The sequence below is a fragment of the Chroicocephalus ridibundus genome, chromosome 8, assembly GCF_963924245.1.
Source record: "Chroicocephalus ridibundus chromosome 8, bChrRid1.1, whole genome shotgun sequence".
Taxonomy (NCBI): domain Eukaryota; kingdom Metazoa; phylum Chordata; class Aves; order Charadriiformes; family Laridae; genus Chroicocephalus; species Chroicocephalus ridibundus.
In genome coordinates, this window is record NC_086291.1 from 6,269,178 (window position 1) to 6,289,145 (window position 19,968).

The window sequence follows — 19,968 nt, forward strand, 5'->3', positions numbered from 1 at the left end:
CACACGCCGAGCCAGCAGCCCCACTCGCCACGCCGGAGGGGACAAGGGGGTCTTGGTGAGACATTCTCCATGGGGGAGACGATGTCCATGGACGTATGAACTTGAAGGGGCTTTTAAACCGCCCCTGGGCACTTTGTTCTCTATTTTCTGCCCTTCTCTCCCTTCCCCCTCCCGCCTTTTGTCATTTCTCCGGCTGGCTCTCAGACCAGTCCCCTCATCCCAACCCATCCCCTGCGGGGACAGCCCCTTTCAGAGGCTTGTGTGGCACTCCTGCAAAGGCAGGGACATGGGATGGAAAGGCTTTTGGGCAGGATTATCCCTGCTGAGGGAAGAGGAGAGGTTTCCTTCCCTCTGGAGGCCCGGGAACTATCCCACGGTGGCAGTCTCATAGGGAAGTGGTGGCGATGCTGTGGATTATCGAGGGATCTGTGGAGCTGGAGGTGGCCGCTGCCAGGCCAGGGCAGGGACTTGGACCCTGCCTCTCTGCCGGGTCTGGGGGGTGCTGGCAGGATGCTCCGGGAAGCCCCCGCCGCCCCTGCAGCGCTGTACCTGGGAGAGGGGCTTCGCTTCGCTCCCATTCTTCCTCATGTGCTGCCTAAGTACCTTCTTAATTTCATCTCATTATTTCCTGCCTAAATAATTCCTGTTTCTCCTGGGGACCGTATTTAAACCTTTGATCTTCTCTGAAGTCTCACAGTCCTGATCACGTCCTTTCTATTTAAATGAATCAAATGCCTTTTTAACTCATGATTTATAAATCTGCCCGCAGAGGAATAGAGGCAGCCCCGATACGGCACACCTCGAGATCACCCGCCGTGTCTCTGGCCGGAGACGGAGCACCCTGGGCTGATCCAAAAGAACTCCGGCCATTGCTCCATGTGGAAGGACCTGCCTGGCTCCTCTGCCCGCTCCCCGCCGGCTCAGGCCCAGCAGGAATGGCCGGCCCCGGGTCAGGCGAGGGTGAGTGTGCCGGCGGCTGATGGATGCTGTCTCCCGGGAGCGGGGCACAGCTGCTGCGCTGCACGGCCCCAGCCCCCCGGGTCCTGGGGGTATCACTGATGCACAGCATGAAGCAGGACCGCAGAGCGCAGCCGGAGGGATGGAGAAGAGTGGACGCGGAGGTGCCGGTGTCCCGGACACTGGCTCCGTGCTGGGATGTCCCTCGGCTCCGTGCTGGGATGTCCCTCGGCTCCATGCTGGGATGTCCCTCAGTGCTGAGGCCAGTGGTGGAATGGCTGTAGGACAGTGGGTGTTGCTGGAGATGAATCAGTGAGGATGAACATGTTGCTCCATCATGCAGCGATGGAGAAGCCGGGAGCATGTTGTCCCCGAGCCCGGGGGATCGTGGCCGAGAGGGCTGAGCGCTCCCGGCTGAGCCAGGCTGTGGCATGGAGGGAGCCAGGCTGTGGAGCCAGACCTCTCCTGCCTCTTTGCTGGGGGTGCTGATCCCCCGTGCGTTGTACAAGGCATGGGGTCAGACCTCCTCTACCAGCCCGTTAGAGAAGCGGCTAATTAAGCTCTGCAGAGTCCCTGGGAGGTCGGTAGGAGATGTGCCAGCATCACAGCCATCTCCCACAGCCTGCACTGGAGCAGGAGCTTTGCGCTGCTCCCCGGGACAGGGAGGGCTGTTTTCTTGGATGTGCGCTTACTCCTGGCGCCCATGGGGTGGCACAGTGCCCGACGCTCCAGGACAGACACCCTGATGTCCCCCGCCTCAGGACAGAGGGTTCCTGGCTGGGATGTCCCAATGCTCCCCCACCCCTCGGCATGGCTCCAGGGAGGCCGGGCAGCGGGGAGAGAGCCTGTACAAATATTGTTGTTATTACCCATAAATATATGCGGGCACTTAACGACCTTGGCATGGAGCATTTCCTGGGGATTAATGACCAGTTGGTGTTAATGGTCCTTAGCTGCACCTCGGGCCGTCAGCTCCTCCCAGCCCATCATTAATCCACAGGAAATGTCTCAGGCATCGATCCTCATTGCTTAATTAATAAATGCAACTTGTCTCCCTGCCTGAGATTTACAGATGCTGGCTGCTGCTTGCCCCCCTGCTTTGAAGGTGACTTTTTCCGCACGGGTCCCTCGCGCCGGGAGGCCCCCGTGGGTGTTTGTTTCCTGGCATTCATCTGGGTGTGGGCCATGGCAGCGAGAAAGTCTTTTCTCTCCTGGGCGGGAGGGAAGGAGCTGAAACACCTCTGGGTTTGGGGATTTCTCCAGCTAATGTGGCACAGCAGGAGGAGCGCGTCTTCCCCACCGAAAGCAAAGGCTTGATCACCTTCAGCCGATCCAAGAGCCTGGGTGAGAAGGAGCGTGAGCCGGCATAGACGAACATGGTAATTCCCCAAGGCCTTAGCAGGTTCTATAATAATCGATGTTTTTTTGCCCGGGAGTCACAATTCATCTCTAATCTTCCTCGGGGGAGGTGGGATTTGCTATCTTTAGTGCTCGCGACTGCCGCTTTCCCGGGCTGAGCATCCCGCTGAGCCCGGGCACTGGCTGCAGGGACGCTGACCCCGCAGCCAACATGGAGATGCGGCTGCGTTTAAATCCCGTTCCCCGTTTCCCTAGCCTTTACCACCGCTTGGCTTTTGTGCAGTGGGTGCCGCAGTATAAATCACGTTAATTCCTGAGGTGCTTTTCCTCGGTAAGTCTGAAATTCCCATTTTGGTTCGCTGGCTTGCCGGGTGAACTAAATTATTTTCATAGCCCCTTAAGGGCATATTGTCAGCCCAGACTTACTGCCATTATACACCGTATCTGAAACATTAATATCTCTTATAAATATAGTGTATTGACAAGGTATCTGGTATAGTGTAAATCCTTGGGACATTTGATCCAGATCATTAAAACTGAGTGAAGGAAGGGAGGAATAGATCAAGTTACCTTGCCGCTCTTAATTCAAACAAGCAATGAATTATTCATTCTGCTATTAATTCTACAGCCCTCCCGCTTTTTATTTATTTCTCTCTGTGTTTATTTTTTTTTTCCCCCCTCCCGGATAGACAGCTCCGAAAGGATGCTGGGGCGCCGGTGAGGGGAGGTTTGCCTGCCGGAGGATGGGGTGCGCGGGGGCGGGCTGCCTGGCCGCGCTGGCAGTGCTCTGCGGGGCTCTCGGGGATGCTCCCAGCAGAGGTAAGAGCCCCATCCCAGCTCCCAGTGGGGACCCCGGGGAGGAGAGGGCTGTTTGTGGGTGTCACAGCGGCTCTGGGGTGCCAGCCGGTCCCAGCTCTCAGCCCGGGGAGGGAGAGCGGCTCAGGCCAGGGGATGCCCGGCTTGGCCTGGGGAAAGGAGCTGGGATCTGCCGTCGCCGTGCACAGCAGCGAGCACGGGATGCTGCTCCGTGCTTGATTTTCTGCTGATTTTACTGCATATTGCAGGTAGGGGTTGTCCTGTGGTGGTGTCCAGGTGCTTTACTAGTGCCTTTGTTAACTTCTAGAGTTGCACATGCCTATATAAATATATATACATATATATACATATACACACACACATATACGTGAATGTATGTGTATATATATACACATACACGTATATATGTGAATATATGTATGTGTATGTATATGTACGTATGTGTATTACATGTGTATGTATGTATGTGTGTTACATACACATGCAATAAACCCCCCACCTTACCTGGATAAAACACCCCCAGGACACAAGGCAGGGTTAGCAGACAACACGGTAATTTGGGGGGCAGGGTGGGCCAGGTCAGCCGGCTAATTAAGCTAACGAGCCATACCCCTCCCCAAAAGTGGCAGGGCCTTTCTTACAAAAGGGCTGCGTCAGAAATCAAAACCCATCCCGTTCCGGGGGTGGGCGCTCCCCCCTGCCTGCACCCACCTGGGCTCCCCGGGGCACCCTGGGTCTCCCAGCCCTTAGTCCACCAGTCTGCTTGCCCCGTGGTTACTCGCCTCCTCTTGGATATTTACTCCAATAACGTTATTCCTTTAGTACCAGCCCCATATTACTTTCTTGCCTATCCCCAGTAATTACCGAGGTGATTTTAGATCTGGCCAGCTTTGCTTCTTAGGCAAATAAACACACGTACACACACATCCCCCCCTTACCCGTTTGCCATGGTGCTGCACCACGAGCATCCGCAGGACCTCCCCCCACTTGCCAGGAGGTCACCGCCCCAGCGAGACTGATGAAAAGCGACACGCGCTGGCTGACTATTGATCCCCCATATACTTGGCCCAGATTGATGGCAGCGAGCACCCAAGCCTTGCTTGGGAACACACACGTGTGTCCCCCTGAGGCCACACAGGGTCTGCGTCCCTCCCAGACGTGATGTATGTGCCCGCTACATCAGCCTCTTCACCCCAACCCTCATCAGACCCAGGGGCAGGTGGCAGCCGCCCCCCTCCTCCTCCAACTTATTTTATAATAACCATGTCTCAGTATAAAGATTTCATTAGAAAATCGATCCCTACATGCATAACTCATTGTTAAGCGCATTGAGCCCTTCACCCCGATTTCTCCTGGCTACAATTCACTGATATCACCGTTATATGGAGGGAATATCGTCAGCAGGAGGCAAAAAGCCGAAGGGCTGGGAAGCTGGGGCACCGGCAAACCTGGAACCACTGTGCCTTTAAAACTCACTCCCTTACTCATGGTGGTGGGATGGAGCCGGCGCCGTGCACCCCATCTCCATCCTTTTGGGCTTCCCCTGGAAAGGGGATGTCACGTTCACCTCTGTCTCCCCCAGGCATCAAATGCGGGGGGGTGCTCTCAGCACCTTCCGGCAATTTCTCCAGCCCCAACTTCCCGGGGCCGTACCCCTACGAGACAGAGTGCACATGGCTGATCGTGGTGGCCGAGGGCTCCTCCGTCCTGCTCTCCTTCAGCCACTTCGAGCTGGAGTACCACGCCGCCTGCGCCTACGACTACCTCCAGGTCTACAACGGGGCTGCCCGGGACCAGGGCAACCTCCTGGGCACCTTTTGTGGCCACAGCCCCCCGCCACCCTTCTCCTCCGCCTGGCACGTCATGGCCGTCGTCTTCCGCTCCGACCGCCACGTGGCCAAGCGTGGCTTCGCCGCTGCCTACCGGAAAGGTAGTGGGGAGGGATGGCGGTGGCAGAGCATCCATCTATCTGTCCTGCTCCACCATCCTCATCACCCGTGCCTCTCTGCAGATGCCTGCGGTGGGCAGCTGACGGGGCTGTCCGGGGAGATCACCAGCCCCCGCTATCCCGAGAGCTACCCCAACGATGCCGAGTGCCGCTGGAGCATCGGGGGGACTGGCAGTGGTGGCCCCCTCACCCTGGTGTTCGCCGACTTCCAAGTGGAGGGTGGCGAGGGCTGCGGCTTCGACTATGTGGCCCTTTTTGATGGCCCTACCGCCGCCGCCCCCCGCCTGGGACGCTACTGTGGCAGTGCCCGTCCACCCCGCACCGTCTCCTCCACCCCGTACCTCCTCGTCCTCTTCAAGTCAGACTTCAACATCGGCGGCAGGGGCTTCAAGGCCCATTTCTACTCGGGTGCGAGGTCTCGAGGTGATGGGAAGGGTGTGAGGACGGGTCCCCAAGGTGGTTGTGGGGATGCTCTTCCTCCCATGGCAGCAAGAGGAGATGATAGTGGAGGGGAGCCCTTTGGGGAGAGCTCATGAGATGATGGTGTGAAGTGTAATCAGCCACACAACACAAATGGCTTGGTTGTGTCTCCTCCAGGCCCTAGGTTGTCTTTCTCTTGCGCAAGAGCTGCCCTTCGCCCTTGCTCATGCCATTCCCCGGGGATACAGGTTTTCCCTGTCAGCAGTTGTAGGACTTTGGCCACCTTGGGTGTCGCCATCTCCCAAAACTGAAGGGTGTCCATCGGCCAAACTCAAGGCTGGGGAGCAGTGAGGTGGAGGGCAGAGCATGCTTTAGCAATAAAACAAGCGATTGCTCAGACACCAGCTTGTCTGCACCCAGGGGGCTTCAGATTTGCTTTCATTTTTTCCTTTCCTCTTTTTTCCTGAGCAGGCGAGTGCCAGGAGGTGTTCACCACCATCAAAGGGAATTTTTCCAGCCCTCGGTACCCCAGCTTTTACCCCAACAACCTCAAGTGCCAGTGGAGCATCCAGCTGCCCCCAGGCTACCAGGTCAAGGTCTTCTTCTTGGACATGGAGCTGGAGGGCCGGAGCAGCCTGACGGGTGGCTGTGACTATGACCATCTGGCCGCCTTTGATGGTGGCACCGAGAACGGGTCCCTGCTGGGGCGGTGGTGCGGGCGGGAGAACCCGTCACCCGTCACCTCCCGTAGCAACCAGCTGCTGCTGGTCCTCCACACCGACCGCAACACAGCCAAGAGGGGCTTCTCCATCGCCTACGTGGGAGGTAAGGTCTCACTTGGGTGTTCGTCAATGCTTTATTTCCACTGGGACATGCCATATGATTTCCAGAAGGACTGCGCGGTGAAGATACCCATCTGCAGGAGCAGAGCACCTGGCTCTTTAGGGATGGGGTGGAGAAGACATGGTGAGTGAACTCCAGCTCTCCCAGAGTGCGAGACACACACGCTCCATGTCGTGTTTAGTATTCAGGACATGCTTTCCAGCTTCTCCTCCCCACGTCTCTGCCACTGCCATGCTGCTTCTCCTCGCTCAGAGCGTGAAGGTGAGAAAACCCGGGGGTTTTGAGAGGACCAAAGCCCCAGGGGAGGTGAACAGCTCAAGCATCAAGATTCCCAGGATGTTTCGTCCCTGCTGACACATGGCTGAGCAGGCAGACATAAACCATCTCCTCTCCTCCACCAGCACTGGGAAGGACAGGACCCCTGGCACAGCATTCCCAAATCCGCCCAGCCAATCCTGCCCAGGATCTCCCCGTTGCCGGCATGCCCTGTGTCCCAGCCGGTGCATCCATAGCCGGTGGGGGTGGGAGGAGCAGCATGTAACCTTCCTCATGTGTTTGCCAACCTTTGCACCTCAAAAGTCGGTGAATTTATGGCGTTCGTTGTATTTCAAGATAATTGCGTCTGAGCTGACCTGGGCGTCAGGGATGATTGAGGCAGGGGCAGCCTCGCTGGCGGGCTGGAGGTGGAGCAGGGATGCTGGACCGGCGGCACAGGAGCTGGAGGGTGGCTGGCCCCGGATTTACGAGCTTTTATCCCTCAGCAGCAAAATTGTTCTTCGTTTCCAGTGTAGCAGAAAGGATTTGGGGGTATGTGGCTCTAGGAGTAAGAGACAGGATGGAGTTTTGTCCTGAGCCTCTGCAGCCTCTGGAGGCAGAGAGGTCATACTGGACATCTAGTAGGGCTTTAGTGTGTACGGCAGGTCTGTCCCTGTCCTTGTCCTGCTTATTACTTACTGTTTTACAGCAGGGTGCAGGGAGAGAAGTCTTGGCCTCGCTGTGTCTGGTCATGGAGAAACCACATTCCCGACGGAGGAGCTTGCAGACAGACAGATGGGATGCTAGCTGAAGAGCGGGGGAAAGCCCTGTGGTGGAGAGGGACGTGACTTCTCCTGGCTGCCCGAGGCTCCTGCATCCCCCGCTACACGCTGCCAGATGCGTGTTGGGGGAGGACAAAAGCTTGGATACGAAACCGAGCCCTTCTCCATAAAGCTAAGGCCACAGCTACGTTTGCCCAGTGATTCGGGCATCTGCTGGCAATTAGCTGCCAGCCCGGCACACCCAGCCACCAGCGCCCTGCAGGAGAGGGGCTGCTCTCACCGGCAAGCACCGGACTCTCCGGCTTCCTTGGGAGCCCTTGGCAAAGGGGCACCTCAGCCTCCGCATCCGCAGCCACAGCCCTTCAGCCATGCAGATAGTTTTCTTTCGGGCCCATGAAAGGGCATGACTTTGGTGGGGCGCATGAGATTTACGGCCGTTTGAACGAAAGCCTTCACGCCGGGAGAGAGGATCCATTTTCTCCTCCTCCTCCTCCTCTTGATCTAATGCACTTTAGTTATTTGGTAAATCTTCTAATGGTTTTATAATGCACTAAGTGAAGCAAAGTGACACTATTTTTTCGCATTGATTTTATTGCATCTTACCAGTTTCATAAGGCCAAGATTCAGAGGGAGCTGGAATAATTCAATAATTCATACTGCCCAAGTGGTTGGTTCAAGCTGAGCGAGGATTAACTTTAAAGAGGGGGGCATTTTTCTCCCTGCTTCTTTCCCTGCACGGATGCTTTCTGCATCCAGAGGGACCAAATACGGTGCCGGAGGGAGAGCGATGGAGTGGGGCTGGGTTCCCCATTGCCTCACTCCTCTGCTCAGCATCGCGGGCAGCCCAACAACAGTTCCCTCTAGGCACGGCTCACCAGCTCCCCACCAAAAATAACATTCTGGGGGAGGTGGAGGGCTGATGATACTTGGGACAGCATCCCCAGGAGGATGCCCTGGGGCCAGGGACCCAGGTCACCCTTCCCCTGGGACCACGTGGCAGCCGTGCAGCTCTGGGACAGGCACCTGTGGGAGTCTCCTGAGATGCGTCTCCTCCATTTCATCTCTGTAAGAGTGTCTCTTGCAGGGGTGTTGTAGCATGTAGGGGAGCTCTGTGCCCATGCAAGCCATCAGCAAAGCTGGCGTGGTCTAATCCTGGGCAGCAACTCAAATGTTTCGCTGGCTTTATAGTGTCGGAGGGGGGCTGCTCCCACAGGGTACATCCTTCCTTGCTTATGGAGTGACCGCAGTGTTGCTCGTGATGGCACTTGGGCATCGCTCGGAAAGCTGGGAAAGGAGGATGAGGCTCAAGAAAGCCGGTGGTGGGGTCTCCCCCGGGGCAGAAAGCGGGGCAGTGCCTGGGAACCAGCTGTGTCTGACCTTGGCACAGGGCAGGGCTAAAATATTGATATATAAAATAATGCTTTCTGCATTTCGGTGGGGCTCCTTTTTCCCTGAAAACTCATCTCATCCCCTGAGTCCTGTGGCAGCAACGCCAGGTACTGCGAGATGCACAGCAAACTCGTGAGGCCGATGTCCCTGCTACTCCGGGCACTGTCGGTCACCTGCTTCGTGTGCGATGGGGACAGCGAGGTTTGAGAGCGGCTGTGGCTCTGGTGGCTCTGCGCTGAGCTCCTCCAGCTGCCGCAGCCTGAGGACATCCCCTCCCCGTGGACCTTCACCTGTACCTTGGCTTCTCTCCCAACAGTTGTGCCCATGAACGTCAGCTGCACCCGGACGGACTTCCACATCCAGATCCCCGTGCAGTCCCTGGCCCATCTGGAGAGGAATAGGATTTATCTGGGGACCCCATCCTGTGCAGCCCAGGTGGTTGGCAGGAACTTTAAAATACACACCAGGTTTGACACCTGCGGCACCGAATCCCAGGTAAGCGGTCAGCGAACCTTCCTTTAAAGCAAGCTGAGTAGATGGTTGGCCCTGTGCTGGTTGTACCAGCTGCAGAGAGGAGCTCCCATCTTCCTAGTAGATGCTGGTCTGATCCATGGGCAACTGCCCTCCAAACCCCTGTGAAAAGGAGCCCCAACAAGCCGTGACCCTTGTCTTGCAGAAACGCAACAACACGTCCGTCATCGTCAGCACCCTCTACATCGATTTTTCAGTGGGCGACCAGGAGGACATCCACCAGTATGAGGTGCAGTGTGAGCCGAAGAGGAAGGAAGCCTCGGTGACCCTCATCGCCGGCCCCGACCCATCCAGGCTCAGCCAGGCAGAAAACCTGGTGGATGCCCAGCAGCGGGAGGGGGGAGCGACGGATGCCCGTGAAACCAAGAGCCAAGACACCAGCGACATCGTCTTCATCAGCATCTGCATTCTGGCCGGGCTCCTCATGGTCATCGCGGTGGTGGGGCTGGTGCTTCTGTAAGATGCTGCTCCCCAGATCTCCAGGGCTTGCAATCCCAGCCCTGCCCAGGGTGGAAATCACCCCAAAATCCATCCTCACCCCGGGCTGAGCACTAACACAGCTGCTCAAACAGAGACACGGCTCCCAGGCCCCGAAACTGAGCCTGAACCCAACCTCCACCTCCTCCCAGCGCCTGAAAAATCTGGGCAATAGGCAGACACTTCCCTTCCCAATTTGTTTTCCTCTGTCTCAATCTGTCCATTTGGCTCGGGAATACAATTCTTGCGCTTCCTAACTCTTCCCGCACCTGCTTCAATTTGTTTTCCCTCTGGTGCTGCTGCTTTCAGGAAAGTAACGTTGTTTGCCGATGGCTGAAAATCCTCCTGTCAATTATTTTTATCTGGATTCTTGAAGGTACAAACCATCCTCAAATATAGCGATATTCCCAACAAATATTTTCCGCTCTCCCACCTGTGCTCGAGGGGGTACCATAGAGCTGTGTTATAGGTATCTCCACTTGGCAAGTATAGAATAGATGCAGCTCACGTAGATGCTTCCAGGCGGCGTTTCTGGATGTCCGCGGGCGATGTGATGAGACACATTCATCGGGTGCCCTGGAGCTCCTCGTTTGATCTTTGCATGTCGTCTAACCCGCCCGTTGCTCGCAGGACTCACCTGAGCCCTTCAGCCACCAGCGGCTGGAGGGTAGGAGAATGATCTCTCTTCTCTGTGTTTTCCTCCTTTCCAGCACACCCAGGTGTCCACCACTGTGAGCTCTGTACCAGCATCACTCCCGGAGTCTGAAGCTGTGGGCACGGAGGTTTTGGTAACCCTTTAAAGCTGGACTCAGCAGGAGGGGCTGGCTTCCCTGGGACTGACGCGGGTTTTGCTGCCAACCTCCGTGACCCCAGACCTCCACCCTTGGTCCTTGCAGAAGGTGATCTTGGCAGCCGAGAGCATGAAGATAGTCCTGTGGTCACCTCCACCTCCAGAAAACTTGGGTTCCTCCCCAGGAGCTCTGATGCTGCTGGCTGATGGATGGCCAAAAATCCCCTGCCTGCCTCTTGTGCTGTACCAACACAAAGGAAATTCCCTTTTAGCATCACGGGGGGGTGGCTGTGGCAAAGAGAGCATATGGCGAAGCCAGCGTGACATCTCGCAGCAGAAGAAGGGTGAAAGCAGCCCTGGGAGCCTGGCGTAGGGGCCACCCGCCCCAACCTGTGCAAAACACACTGTGGTGCAGGGCGAGATCTTAAAATGTCCAAGTGTGGTCATTCAAGGGCAGTGGGTAATCCAGGAGCCCTTTCTTTGGTAGCGCTGCCTCCCAAGGGGAATCCATCCTACGGAGGGTACAAGCATCACACTGCACAGCAAACCCCTCTGGCTGCTGAATCCACCGCTGGGATTTTTAGCAGAGGTCAACAGGACAAGCCCATGGGTGAAAACCTTTCCTGACTGATGTCCAGCTTCCCGCACCCCTTGGGACAGGTCTGTACCTGCTGCTGAACATCAGGGGAAGCAGCAGGAAAGGAAAAGGATGGTGATGAAGCGGCTTTTCCTCCTGGTGTCCACCAGCCCACGGATGCCTCGGAGGTGTCTGGGGAGGGAAGAAGGCTGGTGGACGAGAGGCTCAACATGAGCCGTCAGTGTGCACTTGCAGCCCAGAAAGCCGATCGTATCCTGGGCTGCATCGGGAGAAGCGTGGCCAGCAGGTCGAGGGAGGTGATTCTCCCCCTCTACTCCACTCTCGTCAGACCCCACCTGGAGTACCGCGTCCAGTTCTGGAGCCCCTACTACAAGAAGGATATGGACGTGCTGGAACGTGTCCGGAGAAGGGCCACGAGGATGATCAGAGGGCTGGAGCACCTCTCCTATGAGGGCAGACTGAGAGAGTTGGGGTTGTTCAGTCTGGAGAAAAGAAGGCTCCGAGGAGACCTTATAGTGGCCTACCAGTATCTTAAGGGGGCCTACAAAAAGCTGGTGAGGGACCTTTTAGGATGTCGGGTAATGGTAGGACTAGAGGGAATGGATTAAAACTAGAGACGGGTCGATTCAGACTGGACATTAGGAAGAAGTTCTTCACCGTGAGGGTGGTGAGACACTGGAACAGGTTGCCCAGAGAGGTGGTGGCTGCCCCATCCCTGGAAGTTTTTAAGGCCAGGCTGGACGGGGCTCTGAGCAACCTGATCTAGTGGGAGGTGTCCCTGCCCATGGCAGGGGGGTTGGAACCAGATGATCTTTAAGGTCCCTTCGAACCCTAACAATTCTATGATTCTATGAAGGCACATGTCTACTCATGCCTCCTGACGAGGAGCCTTCGTTATCAGAGCCCGGATTGACTCGGTGTTTGTTGGTGCAACACATCGGCAAATGCGAGATTTCCGAGTGAAATATTTGCCAGCGCAGTTAAGCTCCATTAAGGCAAACGTTTCGAGAGCGTGTTGTGTACGAAGAGGAGAAACAAGGCCAGACTCCCCTGCTGCCTGCAAAGCCTTGCTGCCAGCTAATTGCTAGGTATATAACTGTCAGCTTGAGGCGAGGGTTACAAGATTTGACAACTGAAGAAACTTAAAGATGTAATTAACCTTCCTGGCAGCCCAGATTTGGCTGAAAGAGGTGAATGCTGCAGCCGCTCGTGCCTGGCAGTACCCAGCCCCTCGCCCGCAGGACGGGCACCTCCTCGCCCGGCCAGAGCCTCCGGGAACCTGCCATTTGCAGGGAAAAGAGGCTTTTCTGGGTAGCTGTTGCTGGTGCACTCAAGTGAGGAGTTGAATGTGGTCGCAGAGTCCAGCAGCAATACGGGCTGCTGTTGCACTCACTCCAGGGAGGGTTTCCAGCTCCGTCTCCGGTCTGAAGCCGCGCGAGCATCCCTGGTGCGACGCTCGCCTGCACGCATCCCGAGGGATGCGGGAGCAGCTCAGCTCCACCGAGCCAAGGGGCTCCCCAGCACCCCGGCTGGTCTCATTAGGTTTTTCTCCACTAGGTTTTGGCGTCCAGTCTCTCCCCGACCTGCAGGATTTTGCTTGCTGACATCCCCTGTTAAGCCGCTTCTTCCCTGATACACAGGGCCCTCCCTTTCTCTTCCAAATTTAACACCCTGGGAAGAGGAGTCTGCAAAAAAAATGGAGGTGTCACCATTGACGCTGGCCAGGAGCCCTCTGTGCTCTCAGATACCCAACACCACCGGGCGTGAGGACCCCAATTAAAGCCATGCTGACGGCATGGGGCAAAGGGGACATCATGGGGACAGAGGTGTAACCCCTGAGTTTGGGGCCCCTACCATCCTCCTGGTTGGGTGGCCGGGACGTGGGAGCACCACCTCTCCCCAGTTAATGCAGGATTGGTTTCCATTCAAAATGGCTCGTGACGTGCCTGTGGCTTTGCAACGCTCCCGCCCAGATCCCTGAGCTGCCCGTGATAACCCCCTCCGGATTTCCAGCCCAAACGTGCTCACAGCTGGTTTATCCCACTTGCTTCCACACCGTCCGCTTCCCAAATCACCCAATATCTTCCACAGCTCCTTCCCCCCACCACGGCGGGGTGCTCCCCTCTCCAGCCCAGGAGCGTGGTGCTGCTGGCTGAGACGTGGTCCCGGAGCGGGACAACCCCATCGTCCCACACCGCTGCGAAGAACGACCTGGCAGCACCGATGGCACGTCCCCATCCCAGTCCCAGTCCCAGCTGGGACAAAAGCCCCTTGTAGCTGTCACCCTCCCGGCCTGAGGCGACCTTTCCCCAACAATGGGGCTTTGTGCACAGGGCGCTTCGTGCTCACCCAGCTCCCGAGCGTGACGGGGAATGGTTGTGCTCTCCCCGCCGGCGCTCACCAGGCTCTCCCGGAGCCCTCCCTTGCCTTTCCCATGGCCCAGCCAGCCCCTGCCCGCAGCCAGCTGTGACAGGGACACCCAGCGTAGAGGGGCGTTTGTGGAGGATCTGGCTCATTTGTCACCGTGATAAGCGATGCGATGCAGGACGAGCAGGAGCTGCAGAGAGAGCTAACAGAAAGGGGCCAGGAGGAGAAAGGGGAGGTGTAACCAGGGGATGGAGCTATTCCGGCCTTGCAGATTCATTTTAATAAGAAATCTGTGTTCATCCAATCTCCTCCGTGCAACCAAAGCTGCGCCGAAGTGGATCAAGGGACATCTCTGTGGCTTGGAGAGTTTCCCTGCCACCACCTGCTCTGATGCTGAGCATGGCCATGCCGTGGACCGGAGCAGGGGTGGCACCCGTGGCAGTTCTCCTTCAGCAAGCGTCCGTCCTCCTCCCTGCGGGTGAAGACCCCAGCAGCACGGGAGGACACATTGGGACAGCCGGGAGGGGAGAAGATCCCCAGTGAGTGAGTGCAAGGTCCCCTGGCTGGGCACTGGGAGGGAGCCCAGCCTCGGGGTGGGGGACGGTGCAAGCCCACAGCCCGGAGAGAGGGACCACCCGGGTCATTTTGTGAAACAAACCCTTTTTCTCATGTAAGAGCCACTCTGCTGAGTTGCAAACTTACATCAGGAATCCATCACCAGGGCTCCTTGCCCTCCACCGTGCCCACTGTCCTCACACATTGGGCCTCAGTTTCCCTCGTTGGTGTTTGCCCGGCACTTCCCGAGCAGGCGGGGAGAGCAGCGGGCATAGCCAGCGCTCCCATTACTCAGCTGATTATTTATTTAGAGCCTGATGATTTGATTGCACGGGGCTGAATGCAGCCACTCCATCTCCTGGCTTTGCTTATGGATGTGGAGCCGCGTCCCTCTGGAGCAGACAAAGGCTTTGCTGTTCTGCGGGAGGAAGAGCCTCCGTTACCTCTCTGCGAGCGCCTGCATGCAAATCTGATGAAGAATGATGATCGAAAATCATAGATCATAGAAAACAGGACTGAAAGAGCCCCCAGGAGATCAGTTGGTTTATTCCTCTCCCTCCCTGGGGGAATCGCTTCTACCGGAGGGAAGCTGGGCTAAAATATCATAAAAATCCCAGCCATTCTCTCCATGTTTTCTCTATTTACCAGGAAGGTTTTCTTAATGTGTCGCACTGGTTGGATGTGCTGATGGGCGCCATGCTTTTGTGCTGCGGCGTTGGGCAAGTGAAACGATGGTGGAAGTGCCCCAAAATGGGCACCGCTGCCTGTACAGGACCCTGCACCCCCTTGCCCTGGGGTGCTGGGCAGGACGGGGCATCCCACTGGGGCTCCCAGCAAGCACATGGTGTCATGATCCACAACGCGAGGGTCTGTCAGCCTTGGAAAATCCCACCTGCACCCAAAGTGAGCCCATTCAGGTGCAGCCGGTCACACTGTGGTGGCCATCAGCAGCCCGGAGGAGCCTGAGGGCAGGAGCGCTCTGCCGAGGAGGGAAACTCAACACAGCTGAGCCCAGCCCTGCAGCTGAACCTGGGCTTGCTCAGAGCCGCCCGGGTGTCCCTAGAGCTGTGGGTGGGCGAGCAGGGCACTGCGGGGTTGGGAAGGAGCGTGGCGAGGGCAGGGTGCCAGCTTGGCTGAGCTGGCATCATTGCTCCGCAGTCCCCTGGAGCCGCCCGGCGTGAGCAGCACCGCGGCTGGGTGAGCTTTGGGGACGGATGGCCCCTCGGTGGGTCTGTCCCTGCAGCGTGGGGCAGAGATTGGAGCTCTCTGGTGTCTTGTGAATGGTTTCCTGGCTGCACACATCACCGGGCTCTGGTGAGGGGAGGGGGATGGACCCCCTCCGGCTGCAGGGATAATTAGTTAAGGAGTGGGTGCTTAACTTTTCCTGCAAGCTCAGCACAGCGGGTCTGGCCCCACTCCCGCAGGTGGGGGGCTGCTGCAGGTCAGAGGCTGCAAACCCAACCCTGGGGGTCACCGAGCACCGGTGCTTGGGGGGCTTCTCCATTCCCAGGCTGTGACAGGTAACTCGGGTCTCTGTCTTTCTGGGAAGGCTTTATATATGCCCCAGGTTTCTGCACCAACCCAGCCATAAAACCAAAGGATGTCCCGACGCTTTCTTAGGCAGAAGCATCGCATGCTCTTCTCGCTTGAGATTTATGTGGCTCCAGGGGCACTGTGATGTTCTGCTGACTCACATCTTTCTCTTAAAATGAGAATAAAATGGCCAGTTTGTTACCTTGGTGGCTGCAGAAAGAAAGAGGAAAGCTTTCTGAGCACCAGCTGGCTGCTCACCCCTTCCCAGGCGACTGCCCTTTGGTGGTTTATTCTGTGTAATACTCAGTAAAGTTTTCTGCGGTGACACCAGCGGTGCCTGGGGTGGGAAGGGGAGCGGGGACCAGGGCGAGCCCCACTGCCATGGGGTGTGTGTTCTCGCTGCGGGCACTGGTGGGCCCCAAGCTCGCCCTGGCTGGGTCACTCCGCTTGCTCCAGAAGCCATTCCCCTCCACGTTCTTGCAGCAAACCATCAGGATGGAGGTGGCGGCCGGCCTCACATTGCAGATGTGGTAGCTGGTTTGCTGCCCCACGTCAGGCTCGTGCTGGGAAAGAGGGGGAAATGTATTTCAAGGATTCTCACAGCTCTCCTCCAGTGATTTCTTCCCTCTCCCCCTATTCCTCCTCTCAGGGAGTTACTTGTGTACTTTAATTTTATACTCAGTTCCCCCAGCTTGGGACCGGGCTGCAGAGAACCGGCATGCTCGTGACACCTGGGGAGCCAGCGCCGGAGCTGAGCTCCACGTCTCTGAGCGGTGCTGGCGGTGTGCAGAATCGCACCCCCTTCGTGGGCACAAACCCTGCTGCTTCGCTGAATAGAAGGGGTTTTTTTTCCTTCTTCCCACACGTATGCCGTGACTGGGCATCCTGGGCGACCGGGATCCAGGTACCTGCCGGAGACCCCGGCCGTGGCGGCACAGATGAGGAGGCAGTAGTCAGGCGGCCCTGCCATCTGGGGAAACATAATGGATCAAGCATATGGACAATTAAAAATGCAATGGTAGCGTTTACCGGGAGTTGTTTTCTCAGCTCATTTTAAACCCTGTTTCCCGGTCGCTGCAGCCCCGGGGACAGTGAGGTCTTCCTCCCCGGCTCGGGGGGTTGTGGCGCGTGGAGGCTGAAAGGGGCATTTGCTCCATGACGGATGGGAGAGTTTACAGCTGGATTTCGAGCTCACGGTCATGCCTCTGTTGCAGGTTTGGGGGGTGTGTGGATTTGAGGCTGCCATCCATCTCTGGCTGGCTCTGCATGTTGCAGCCCTCCTCCTCCTCCTCCGGGACAGCAGTGCCATGTTTGCAATGTGAAAATTTCAGCTTAGGTAAAATATTGGCTGCAACTTTGGCTCTTTTTTTTTTTTTTTTTTGCCAGTGTGGCTGGCTGTGCTCAAGGAACATCATTTGTCCATTATAGGAGCACTCTTTATAGGGAGACAAGTGCTTGCTGTATAATAATATATAATTAGCGAGGATTATCCCATAATCTAGTCTAATTGACAGAGACCCTGGATGTTGTTCTGTGGACTGGTAGCAGAAGAATTAGAGTGCTATTAATTGCAGTGTAACCCTGGCACAGGCTTCCCTTTTCTGCCTCCTGTGGCATGTCAGAGTCCCTTCGTGCCTCAGTTTCCCTTCCTCTGAAATGCCAGTGCATCCACCTGAATGGGGATGGGGGGGATTTATCCTGTCGTACCAGCACCTGTGCAGAGGGGTGTTTGAACAAATGCAGGAGGGCTCTCCAGCCCTTGTGGTACCCTCCACAACACCATCTCTGCTATGGGAAGGCTCCCTCATTAGCATTAAAACCACTTTAAAAGTGCCGCAGCCACTTAAAGCAGCCAGGGAGACTCAGAGGAGGGAGGCTTTGCTGGCTGGGGAACTCCCCAACGCGTTCCCCTCCCTCTACCTCTTCTTTTCCGCTTTCCTCCGTCCCTCCTCTGCTCCAGCTCCCAATTTCTTCTCCATCTTACGCTCCCGTCCTGTGGTGTGCTAACATACCCTGGCAGGAAAGTGCCTGGAGCCTACTTCAAATGATCAGGGCTCCAAAAGACATCTCTGGCCGCTCCTTGCCTTAACATCTCTTAATCCGGGGCCAGCCTAACAAACCCTTCGTATTACAGGTCTGCCGGGGAAGCAAATGAGATCTGAAAGTTTGGGTTCTTTGTGGAGAAACCTTTGAAGAGCCTCTTAAAAGATGAAAAACGGTGAGCTGCTGTGCACTCTCTTTTCTGAAGGACAGGGAGGATCTTGTCTATTCCTGTCTTCTTTCGCCCAAGTCATTTGCGGCAGGACAAAGCTCTCCTGAGCCGTGCCTGCTGATGGGGAAACGGAGCAAGCTGTCACCCGGTGCCTTCCCAAACTTGCTCGTCAGAAGACAAATCCCTCCTCCATCCCTCCCGGAGCTGCTCCAAGCCCACCCTGTGCTCCCCAAGCACCAGCAGCACAGGCAGGGGAGGAGAGCAGGAGATGTCACACACCTCTGGAAGGTGCTCCCCTCCTCTCTTTGCTGGGTGCAGCAGGTCTCCATAGATCAGTTGGCTTTATCTTCTCTTTTGCTGAAAAAAAATCTGTGGGCTGGGCTTAATCTGGTAAGAAAAGGGAAAAAAAGAAGAATCTTTTCTCCAGGTTGGGTGCCTCCTACATTTAATGTTGCCCCCGTAAAAAGGGAAGCAGCTATTTCAAAGGCACCGTGCCAGAGGAACCTACCACAAGGGAGCCACCGCTCAGCCCTTTCATCCTCCCTTTTCATCTAAAAGGGTTTCCCCAGCGTGAAGACGGGAGCTTGTGGAGAGTCCCTGCCTTTTGTAACGCATCCCACCGGTACCCTGTGGCCGGTCTGCACCGCACAGCGGCTGACAAGGAAAACCGGAGGAGAAAGAGCGGAATTTAGGAGAAACGCCTGCCTGGGCCGGCAAGGCCAAACCTCAGGGTGCGCGAGGGGCCCTTTCTTCCTCCAGCCTGATGTGTAACCCACGTGGTGGGGGAACCCAAGCCAGTGAGGGTCCTGCAGGACCCCCTGTGAGTGGGTTTGGCGCAGGCAAACTACAGCAGAACAGACGTTTCGGAGCCAGGCCAGCCTCGGGAGCCATGCGCTCCGCAGGGTGCAGGTGCCTGTGCCCTTCCAGACCCTCTATTTCAAGGGATTTCCAGAGGTCACACAGACTACAGCAGGTGAACAAACGGATCGCAGCCCTGGGGACCAGCCATCCTTGGCCTCCTGATTTATCCACGAGCCGCACAGCTCCAGTCCCCCACTGGCTGCATCGCCCAGGAGAGGGAAGGGAGACCCGAGGAGCAGCAAACTGGTTGTGCAGGTGAGAGTGCTCCAAGGGGGGAATCTGGTCTTTATCGAGTAATTAAAAACTGGATTACTGTCAGGCATCAAGTATCCTGTTGTCGCATTCAGCATCACCCTTTGGGAAAATTAAGCCCTTTTTGTCCTTTTTGCTTTTTCGTCTGGCTTTGCCTTCCTTCCCCACCTTCCTTTCTGGTTTTGTCCTTAAAGTACTCCCTTGTTCTCTGCATTCCTCCTGTCCTGTGGGTCTCGAGTCCAGCCCTCGGGAATCTTTTCCAATTCCTCCAGACAGTCAGTTTTATGCAAAGCTGAGTCTGTGAACCTTCAGCCCAAATGTTACTGCCAGCTTGAACATTAAGAGAGAAGCGCTGGACCCAGAGCTATACACTTAGGTCCCTTTGAAAACAAGTTGGACAAAAATATTAGCCATTAAATAGAGGAAATTTATAGGAGAGTTTTCTCCTCGTTTGCAGTAACTCTGCATCCCTGAAGTGAATTCCCAAATGAAAAATATTTGGCACCTATTGAGAATGAAGCAAAAACAATCACTACAATGTATGCCCTAAAGAGCTGAAGGTATCCAAAATAGATTAAAAAAACCTAATAATAATTCACTCTTCCCTGAAGACTGCTCAGAAAAGGAAAGTGTCAGGGACTAGGAGAGGGTGTGGAAAAAGTCACCTGGAAGAGATGGGCCTGGCAGAGCTTTGCTTATATCCCGAAACAGTCTGATGGCATAGGACAGCCTGAGCTTGTTGTCTGTGCGGAGCAGAAGAGCTCACACGTACCTGTAGGTCATTCCAGGCCGTCTGCGGACTCGAGGAGGCACTGGCTGTCCCACGCTAAGCCCAGGTGACATGTGGCCAGCCTGTAAGATTGCAGCGAGGGGATCTCAGACAGGCCTGCTGACAGCGGCTGGTATGTCTTCGGGCTCGCACCACCGCAAAAGGGTTGCACGAAGGAGGAGGTGCGCTCAGGTTGGAGTTTTGCTTGTTTTCTAAATACGTGTTGAGGACAAGGCTGGCATTCCCCACCATCG

At 56.2% G+C, this 19,968-nt stretch overlaps 1 protein-coding gene across 1 annotated transcript; it reads left to right on the plus strand.

The window, feature by feature from the left end:
• The first annotated feature begins 2,305 nt into the window (after nt 1-2,305).
• CDCP2 (CUB domain containing protein 2) lies at nt 2,306-10,227 on the plus strand. Its single transcript, XM_063344225.1, has 7 exons — nt 2,306-2,336; nt 3,006-3,135; nt 4,715-5,062; nt 5,144-5,488; nt 5,972-6,325; nt 9,086-9,264; nt 9,446-10,227. Exons 1-7 carry the CDS (start codon nt 2,334-2,336, stop codon nt 9,758-9,760), a joined length of 1,674 nt encoding a protein of 557 aa, XP_063200295.1. The 5' UTR covers nt 2,306-2,333; the 3' UTR covers nt 9,761-10,227.
• The last annotated feature ends 9,741 nt before the right edge of the window (nt 10,228-19,968 follow it).

Coding starts and splice junctions, on each gene's coding strand:
- CDCP2 (XM_063344225.1), top strand. Junction 6,326..9,085: donor CTCCATCGCCTACGTGGGAG/GTAAGGTCTCAC, acceptor CTCTCCCAACAG/TTGTGCCCATGAACGTCAGC. Junction 9,265..9,445: donor CCTGCGGCACCGAATCCCAG/GTAAGCGGTCAG, acceptor CTTGTCTTGCAG/AAACGCAACAACACGTCCGT.